Source organism: Euleptes europaea, chromosome 17 (assembly GCF_029931775.1).
Source record: "Euleptes europaea isolate rEulEur1 chromosome 17, rEulEur1.hap1, whole genome shotgun sequence".
Classification (NCBI taxonomy): domain Eukaryota; kingdom Metazoa; phylum Chordata; class Lepidosauria; order Squamata; family Sphaerodactylidae; genus Euleptes; species Euleptes europaea.
Genome location: NC_079328.1, coordinates 23,026,455 through 23,036,457, shown reverse-complemented (window position 1 = coordinate 23,036,457; position 10,003 = coordinate 23,026,455). Strand labels below are relative to the sequence as shown.

Below are 10,003 nucleotides of genomic sequence, written 5' to 3'. Positions count from 1 at the left end.
CTGTAAAGTAAACAGAGCTCTTCCTACACACTTGACACTGAGAGACACTGTCCTTCAGTGTTCCTCCTCTGAAGATGCCTGCCACAGCTGCTGGCGAAACGTCAGGAAAGAAAATACCAAGACCACGGTTATACAGCCCGGATAACCTACAAGAACCAATAAACAGAGCTCTGCCCGGTTCCCACAGTGCCCTTGATTTTACACGTCTTTAGGTGATGGGGAAGTGGGGATGGAAAATAGCCACAGTGCAAGATGTCAAGTGGCCTGATGGAAGTGCTGTGTGGCTGGCCTTCTGCTTTGTGCTCCTCAGCTAGGGGATGATGTCTGGGAAATGCATGAGTGTGCCATGTGCTTTGGGTGTGCCTTCTCAGTGAAGAAGCAGAAGCCAAGGCACCTGCCTCCAAACCTAGCATGCATAGAAGATGCACTCGTCTGGCTTGCCTCACAAACAAGGGAGACTGTATGGGCCTGCAGGATTCTTTGTTCCTCCCGGCCTGCTCTCTGTCGTTTTGGTTTGCATAACTTTTCTTCCATAATTTTCTTCTATAATTTTCTTCCACAATTCGGGCATTCAAAGATGTGTGGTTCTGAGGCCACAAACACACCGTGGTTTGGAGACATTCTCTCTGACCCATGAGGACTATGAACATGCTTTTAAATATTAGGTTCTAAGGGGAAGGAGAATGAGTGCCCCTTGCTCTGGGTTCTACAGGGTAGTAGAATGCAAAGGCTGGGAGGAGAAACCGGCTAACGCCAGTCTGCTTCCCTTGCCCGTTTCAAGATTTCTCACAGGAGCCACTCAGAAGTTGGGACTGCATGGTATATTTCTTGCATGGGGGAGGGGGGCGGTCTCATTGAGTAGTGCATGAGCCAGGGAGGTGTCAGTTGGAGCATGTGCACCAAGTTAGGCAAAGTGCATGCGCAGGAAGTCTGGCGTGAGAGGAGGCATGGGCGAGAGCTGGTTTGGATCCCCACCCTGTCGTAGGAGCATGCTGGGCCAGGCACACGCTTTCAGTCAAACCTACTTCACGGGGTCGTTGGGAGGATAAAGTGGAACATAAGAAAAGCCCTGCTGGATCAGACCAAGGCCCATCAAGTCCAGCAGTCTGTCCACACAGTGGCCAACCAGGTGCCTCTAGGAAGCCCCCAAACGAGACGACCGCAGCAGCAGCATCCTGCCTGTGTTCCACAGTACCTAAGAAGGGAAGAATGTTGTAAGCTCCTGTGGCTTCCTACTGGGGAGATAAGTAGGGGTATTAATGAAGTTGTGAACAGACGCTGCACTTGATAGGCCTTTGGTCTGATCCAGCATGCTCTTACATTCTTAATAATAAGTAGGCCAGATTGGTGAACACACATGAAGCTGCCTTCTACTGAATCAGACCCTCGGTCCGTCAAAGTCAGTATTGTCTACTCAGACTGGCAGCGGCTCTCCAGGGTCTCAGGCAGAGGTCTTTCACATCACCTACTTGCCTAGTCCCTTTAACTGGAGATGTGGGGGATTGAACCTGGGACCTTCTGCATGCCAAGCAGATGTTCTACCACTGAGCCACGGCCACCACTGATGGTGATGCAGCCATCAATGATCAAAGAGAAGTTTGACCTCTGTTTCCCCCAGCCTAAATTTCACAGTCTCGGGAGGCCTCACGGTTTGTGTGTTTGCAGCAGCTCCCAGCGTCTCTGCCACTAGCTTGTCTCCACGAGGAAAAGTAGCTGGAGCAGTCTCCCTACACCCAACTGACAGTTGCTAGGGGGAGAGGTTGCTGGGCCCTGACTCTAGGCTGATCCTTCAGGTTATTCTGAATGGATTCTGGTTCAAGTCTCCAGTAACTTACAAGCTCACTTTGGCCCATTGTTGAAGTGTTGCACTCGTTCAATCAAGTCTACCTTACAGGGCTGTTGGGAGGATAAACTGGAGGAACAGTGAGAAGCATGCCTCAGAAACATGGTATTCAATATTCAGTCTCTTGTTCTCCTCTCCCTGGTGTACCAGTTAGAATGTCAGAGTAGGATCTGGGAGACCCAGGTTCGAATCCTTATTCTGCCATGGAAGCTTGCTGAGTGACCATAAGCAAGTCACATACTATGCACCTAACCTACCTCAAAGGGTTGCTGTGCGAAAAAAAGGAGGGGGAGGATGTTGTAAACTGCTGTGGGTCCCCAGTGGGGAGAAAAGCAGAGTATAAATCTCTAAAGTAGAATTCTCCTTCATACCTTTGCCAATAAGGTGGAGACCCTTCAGCCCCTCCCCCCCCACCGCCAATCACAGAATCCATTAATAAATTGGTGGCCCGGCTGTGAGAGGAGCAGAAAGAAAAGGTCTTCAACAAGAGGGGCCATAACTGGGATGCTTTCCTATGAATCAGCAAGTACAAAGATGTGCATGGTAACTGAGGAAGGAGGAATGTCCCGCATCAATTTGTACTTCTCTCTCGGATCTTTGGTAACAGGCTGGGTATTTGTGCAAATATACCCCCATGTGCAGAACTTGGCAGCGGGAATAACTGGGGAATCTCCCTGGATTGAAGGCTCCCCCCATTTCCCCCAGCTGTGTGGCTTTTCAGCAGCCACCTTCAAGGCAAACTGGAAGCAGAACTAATTCCCCCCTCCGCAGGGGGGATTGAACCTGGGACCATCTGCATGCCAAGCAGATGCTCTACCGTTGAGCCACGGCCCTCCTTGCTCACTCTCTCCTCTTCTGCCAGGGGGAGAGGCAAGGGGACTTTGGGTTGGCTTGGGATTAAGAACATCATAAGAGCCCTAGTCCAGGACAGAGTCCATCTAGTCCACGACAGCTGCTGGCAAGGTGAGTGTTAGTTTTGCCTTTCCTGAAACTGCTGCTGGGGAGCATTAACAGGTTCTCGGTGAGAAATAATTTATTTTACACATTTTTAAAATCTTGGTATTCTCCCCCCCCCCATTTCCTCCAAGAACCCTAGGGTGGTACACAAAGAGTCTTCTCCTACTTTATCCTCACACCAGCCCTTTGAGGAGGAACAGGCAGACTGCCCACCGTTGCCCTTTTTGGCTGAGTGGGATTTCGATCCCGTTGCTTGTTTGATACCAGAAACCCCACGAGGTAGCTGGACAGCTCAAAAACTGAGATCTGTGGCAGGGTTTCCCTCAGCATTGAATGGGGACAAGCATTCTAGCTGGACACCTTCGCTGCAACCCCCCAAGAGATGTAGCCAAAGTACACATAACTTATTTTATTTTATTTTGCCTGTGACAATATTGGCCTTGCTCTCATCGTGCTGATTTGCATCCTGTGGGCATGGAAGTCTCTGCCCATTGCTGGAGGCGATGCGACCATTGCGTGGCCTTCCTCGCTCAGCTCCTGCATGCCGTTGAGACTCCGGGAAAAGGGTAGGAGGGCTTGCAAAGTCTCTCCCCTGCCCTCAGCAGCAGCAGAGATGGTGGGTCTATAGGCAAGTAAAGAAAAGTCTATCATCTCTTTGAAGGCGACCAACGATGACTGAGATCATGGGTCTCCAAGCAGCAAGAAAAGGTCGGCTTTGGTTTTCATCCCAAGTTCATGGAGGTATATCGCAAGGTTGAGGTGTAGGAGAAAAGCCAGTTTGAGGACAAGGAGCCAAGGATGGAGATCCCTCCCCACCTCGTTCCTTGGCCACCTGTACAACTCTCACTGAATTGGCTACGGGGTCCCCCCCGCATCTTCTGAGAACTTTGGTTCTTGCACTGGAGGAAAGAAAGAGATGGGTGCCCGGTCTCTTCCCCTTGCCTCCCAAAATAATTCCAAACCCTAATGGGGGGGCAAGCATCAAGGATTGCTGGGTAGGATCCCCACACATTCAAAAAGACATATTTTCAGCAGAAGCACATTCCACCGGGGGCTCATTTGGTACCAAGGAGGATAGTGCGGGGACGGCCCTCTTGGCTTCTCCTTTTCGAGGCACCGCGGGCACCGAAACGAGCCTCAGTCGGAGCGGGGCGTGTTGCTCTGCTTCGAGTGCAGGGCCTTGGGCAGCTTGGGGTTGATGAAAAAGGCTCTCAGCAAGAAGTCGCGGACAGTGTGGTGCAGGTAGTTGTGGACGAAGAACATGAACCAGACGCCCACGCCGGGGTAGTATTTCACCAGAGGCCGAGGGGAGAGGAGGCCGTCGGCTATGCTCGTCACCACTGAGCTGAGATCCTCCATGGCTATCTTCATGAAAACGACAAACTGCTGGTTGATGTCCTCGATGTACTCTTTGCCGTACGCCTCCAGCAAGTCGGGAGGTAGGGCTGAAAGCAGCTGATGTTTCTTTTCTTTCCAGAACTCGGGATCACAGGTGCTTCCTGCAGAGAATTGGGATGGCGGGGGAAGGGAGAATCCTTTAGAAGCTCTATTGCAAAACACCCACCGTGCCAGAAGCATCCCTGCACCTGTCCTTGCTCTTCTGGCTCTATCGATTCATTAGCTCCCTGCCCTCTTGGAATGCCACTTTTATGAGGAACTCCGATCACGTTATATCTCTCCCCTTTTAACATACAAATCTAATGCCTCTGTGTCTGACATAATGCCTTTTTTGCTAAGTGACAGGGATCCCAAGGCTACATTGTCAGCAAGATTTGTTTCAGTCCTTATATCCCTCAAACATTAGATTTACGCTGCTCAAGGTCAATGCATCAAGGAGCTTCTAAGGGATAAAGGGAAAAAAACATCCCTGCAAGTTTATGGGTAATCGCAGTGTTTGACAGGGAATTTGGAACCTGCTGCAAAAATCAGCCTGAAGTATTTTTGAAGTCCCGTTTTTATGCAAGTTGCTAGCCCTTATGATCGTGGTTGAAAGTTTTGGCAGCGAGCCAAGCGAGCCTTGGCTCTTATTTGTTCCCACCTGACAGATCTTGCAAACAGAAGAAGCAGATCTGAGTCATTTGCCTAATATCATCAGGACAAAAGATTAACCAGGGGCTGGGAATGATTCACAAGCCACGCTGTCGAGAAGGCCCACGCGGCGATCTTGCCCCATGATGGTGTTCAACACACAAGGAACGTGGCTAAAAAAACAAATAGTTTCTTTTCTCACAGCCTTCTCTAAAAGAAGGCATGACATAGGAGTAGAGAGGCAGAACTGGCAAGCTGCTGGTTTGAATCTCACCTCTGCTATAAGCTCCTCACATGCTAAGATGAGGATACTTGTAGAGCTGGCATAAAAATTACAAGAAAACATGAACTGGACACAGTTTGGATCCTGGGGAGTGTCCTTTATACATGTTCCTTGGCCATTTATGCACGGGAGGTTTTGCCTTAGATTTGCCACTCCCCGCATGCACATTTCCCCCCATCCAAATTCTCACAACTTAAAAATAAGCCCCCCAGGCAGAGTTTAGAGAATTCAGAAGGGGAAAATGTGCATCCAGAGAGCAGCAAATCCAAGGCAAAACCTCCCATGCATAAATGGCCTCTGTGAAAGGATGGGGTGGGATTTGCCCATTTAGAGCAGCGCTGGGAGACAGCGGAGCCGGCACCTGGCTCTTGCAGGGTCTGCATTTCTGGGTGACAGGCAAAGGGAGACCTTTCCCAACCTGAGCGCGCCGTCAGCAGGGCGAAGAGAGGAGTCTCTTGTTGAAGGTAAAGGTCATGCAGATATTTCTTTGGGTAGAGAAGTGATTTCTTCCTCCTCCCTCTCCCCCAACCCATGTGGTCATTCTCTTACCGGTTTTGAAATACCCGGGAAAGATGACGCTCACTTTGACGCCCCAGGGTTCAAGTTCGCACCGGAAGGATTCCATTATGAGGCTGAGCGCAGCTTTGGAGGCCCCATAGGCAGCTAAGCAGGGGAACGGAATAATTCCTGTGGGGAAAGAGAATTGAGTGGGGTTGCTGTCAGCCAAAAGTGTTGTGGGGGGATACATGGCACCATCTCTAGGGTGCCAACCTCCAGGTATGTATTAGAAAGTATTGAGTCTACGTGCTGATCATTAGCTTTAGTTAACCTCCAAGTACTAGCTGGAGATCTCCCGCTATTACAACTGATCTCCAGCCGATAGAGATCAGTTCACCAGGAGAAAATGGCTGCTTTGGCAATTGGACTCTATGGCATGGAAGTCCGTCCCTCCCCTAAACCCTGCCCTCCTCAGGCTCCGCCCCCAAAACACCTCCCGCCGGTGGCGAAGAGGGACCTGGCAACCCCCCTGATGTAATAGGAAGTCATCGTTCGTCTTCGTGGCTTCTGTGCATGCGCAGAGCCAGCCACGGAGAAGTTTCACAAGCTTCCTGAAGAGTCATCTCCTTTGGAGCACTCCCCTCCACTCCATATGTGACCAAGCCCTAATGGCTTTTCCTGCCCAAGGATCACGTGACGGAGGGGCAGAGAGAAGACTGGTTTGTGAGCTTCTGTGTTGACTGTCTGAGGTCGCTTTTTCGTATTTTTTCTTTCTGCTCCGTAGGGTCCAGCTGTTGTTGCAAAACAAAACAGAAGCAGCACCTTTAACAACTACCAGTATTTATTCCATCATGAGCTTTCATGAGTCAGTGCTCGCTTCATCAGGTGCAATGAAAGAAAGAAAATCATTTCCCTCATTTTTATGGTTTCTCCCCTTCTGTGATTCTCTGCATAAAAATGAGGCAATTTTTTTTCTTTGATTGCATGTGAGGGAGTGAGCACTGACTCAGGAAAACTCATGCTAGAATAAATACTCTTTGTCTTTAACATCCTACTGGACTTCTATTTTGTTTTATTCTTGTTTCAGACTGCCTTCCACTTTCTGGAAAAACAAACATTATCATCTGTTGGTAGGAATGGAGAGGGGAGTTCCTCCTGCTACCCCATCTATCTATAGACACCGTTTACTCACATTTTCATCTTGGAAACATCTTGGGTATCGAGCTCAAGAGCCTTTGAGTAGTCCCAGCCTTACCTGCCGGGCTACTGACAGTTACTATCCTTCCTCGTGATGCGCGCAACAAAGGCAACAATCCTTTGGTCATCTCCAAGGCCCCAAAGAAGTTCACCTCCATGCAAGCGCGGAACTTGCTTAGCGGGGTCAGGTCAGCATCAGCAATGACATCGTTGAATCCGGCATTATTCACCAGGCCCCAAAGCCCTGCGTTCCGGGAGAGAAGGGGACAAATGTGCAAATGTTAAGCTCCTCTGCTACCCTTGAGGGCAGGATACACGAATCTGCCTTATACTGAGTCAGATCATTAGTCTATGAAAGTCTGTCTTGCCTGCTCTGACTGGCAGCAGTTCTCCAGGGTCTCAGGACTTTCCCATCACCTCTTACCTGAGATTTTGACTGGAAATGCACAGAGCTTCAACCAGGGGGCCTTCTGTATGCAAGGCACATGGTTCCTGGGAACTGCGGCTAGTTAGTGTCCACATTGGTGTGGGTAGATCAGGAAAATGATTTTTGATGCTACTTCAAAGTGAAACCAAAAACAACATCATCTTAGAATCATAGAGTTGGAAGGGACCACCAGGGTCATCTAGTCCAACCCCCTGCACAATGCAGGAGATTCACAACTACCTCCTCCACACACACCCAGTGCCCAGAAGATGGCCAAGATGCCCTCCCTCTCATGAACTGCCTAAGTTCGTAGAATCAGCATTGCTGACAGATGGCCATCTAGCCTCTGCTTAAAAACCTCCAGGGAAGCATTTGATGACAGCATTTGCCCCGACAGAGCGTGTGCGTGTGTGCCAACCTGTAGCTAAAGCAAATGTGGCAAGAGGCTCTGGCCTCAGTGGTACAGCATGGATTTTGCACCCCTGTTTCCAGTTAGCCACAGGCAAAAGGCCTATATTTGGTGCCACAGGAGCCGAGTTAATATTTTCCTTCGGCGTATCATGCATGGAACGTGATGTGTGTGCAAAGTGAAATGGGCTTTGCAGAAATGGGCTTTGCAGCTGGATCAGGAGCTACGCAGAGGGAGTCAAAGCAACAGGCATACAGGGACACATTCAGACTTCTGTCATCTGGGGCAAGCCCCTGTTTTCACAGCAGCGTGTGTACACACGCATGTTGCCACCAAGAGTTTAACATAAAATGGCCAATTCACAACACTGCCTAAAGCTACCGCCCTGCTGATGTACGAAAATGTGATCTTTGAATTCCAGGAAAAACTGTTCATACAATTTGTTCCATCCGAAGTCTCTAGTGATATCCTAAGCCCAAGGACACCCCTGAAGGTTTGCTGTGCAGAGTGCCCGGAATTGGCACTAACTACACAATGAAAATGGAACCCAGCGTTAAGCTTCTGACACTTGGAAGGCCACCAGTGACAAAATTCACTCCAAATGTAAACTGCCACCACCACCCTCTCTGTTTTTTGAGATCTTTGCTTTTGTTTATTTATTGGACTTACATCCCACTCTCTATCCAGGCCGCAGCCAGGCTCAGAGCAGCGAACATCCATTAAAACACAATAATAGCTAAAACGGAATTGGCGCCCATTTTGCAGATGTCTGCTGGTAACTTCATAATCTGACAAAACCTAGCCTCCAACTTCAAAATATGAGGATTTGATAACCATCTTCAAGCACTTGAAGGGATGTCATATAGAGGATGGAGCCGAGTTGTTTTATGTTGCCCCATAAGGTCAAACTAGAACGAACAGGTTGAAATTAAATCAAAAGAGTTTCCATCTGAACATTAGGAAGAATTTCCTAACAGTGTGGTTCCTCATTGGAATAGTCTTCCTCGGGAGGTGGCAACAGCTCTCCTTCCCTGGAGGTTTTTAAGCAGAGGCTAGATGGCCATCTGTCAGCAATGCTGATTCTATGACCTTAGGCAGATCATGAGAGGGAGGGCATTTTGGCCATCTTCTGTGCATGGAGTAGGGGTCACTGGGGGCGTGGGGGAGAGGTAGTTGTGAATTTCCTGCATTGTTCAGGGGGTTGGACTAGATGACCCTGGTGGTCCCTTCCAACTCTATGATTGTATGATCATTGCACTCCTCCCCACCCCGTTCCAGTTTGCTTCCATGCATGCCAGGAAGAGCACAGAGGGTTTAACCTGTCCTCTCAGTCTGAGCCTTTATAAAGTGCAGGGTTCTCTGGATGTCTTCAGGTTTGGTCAGGTCCAATTCCAGCAGGGTCAGCTGGGATGAGCAGTTTTGCCGCAGCTCTTGGGCCCCGGGGCCGTTCAAGTCCAGTACGCTGGCATAGACTTTAAGCCCCAAGGAGTCGAGGTGAGAGGCTGTCGCTTTTCCAAAGCCGGAATCACACCCTAGAAAACAAGGAGTGGAGGAGCCTGCTTAGGAAAAAGGGGCAAACCAACCAGAACTACAATCTATAGACAATCTACTTTCCCTCTGCCTCATCAGTAGCCTGGGAAGAACAGTAGTAAGACTCTTACTACACAGAGTTGTAGTTTGTGGATAAGAAAATAAAAGTCTTGATCCAGCTGTGTTACAACCCACTGGTACTAAACGGAGTTAAAATATGCTTGATTTAGGCTGGATTGCACTCATAAGTTACACTGCAAGGTAAATATGCATAATAAAAGACATTTTGATACCACAGATATCATTATTATATATGGTTGCAAAAGAGGCAGAAAATTTATGTGTCCAAAGTAATCACAATTCCCAGCACATTCCGGGTTTTCTGCCAATTACATAAAAAGAATTCAAATAGGCACCAGCACTCGAAGTTTACAAAGAATCTCGCTCTGATTTTGGCCCTCTCCAAATTTGGCCCTCTAGTTGTATCATTTTCAGAGTTTCTAAATTTCTTTTTTATTATCACCAAGGCATTAGTAAACACACACACACATCCACCATCTCAAAAAAAAGGATGTAAAATTAAAGTTTGACCACAAACCAGTTAATTAGAAAACAGTATCCAAGCATTAATATAATTGCAGTAAGTATTAAATAATTCCAGTCACCTGGATGGCCCAGGCTAGTCTGATCTCAACAGATCTCAGAAGCTAAGCAGGGTCAGCCCTGGTTAGTATTTGGATGGGAGACCACCAAGGAAGTCCAGGGTTGCTCTACAGAGGAAGGCACTGGCAGACCACCTCTGTTAGTCTCTTGCCATGAAAACCCCTAAAA

General features: G+C 48.6%; 1 protein-coding gene across 1 annotated transcript in view; it reads right to left on the bottom strand.

The window, feature by feature from the left end:
• Positions 1-3,937: 3,937 nt before the first annotated feature.
• Positions 3,938-10,003, bottom strand: part of HSD11B2 (hydroxysteroid 11-beta dehydrogenase 2) — a 63,923-nt gene continuing 57,857 nt past the window's right edge. Inside the window, exons 2-5 of the mRNA XM_056862762.1 lie at positions 8,962-9,174; positions 6,865-7,050; positions 5,661-5,798; positions 3,938-4,299 (exon numbers count right to left, since the gene is read on the bottom strand). Of these exons, the coding sequence (XP_056718740.1) occupies positions 3,938-4,299; positions 5,661-5,798; positions 6,865-7,050; positions 8,962-9,174 (899 nt within the window). The remainder of the gene's footprint in view (positions 4,300-5,660; positions 5,799-6,864; positions 7,051-8,961; positions 9,175-10,003) is intronic.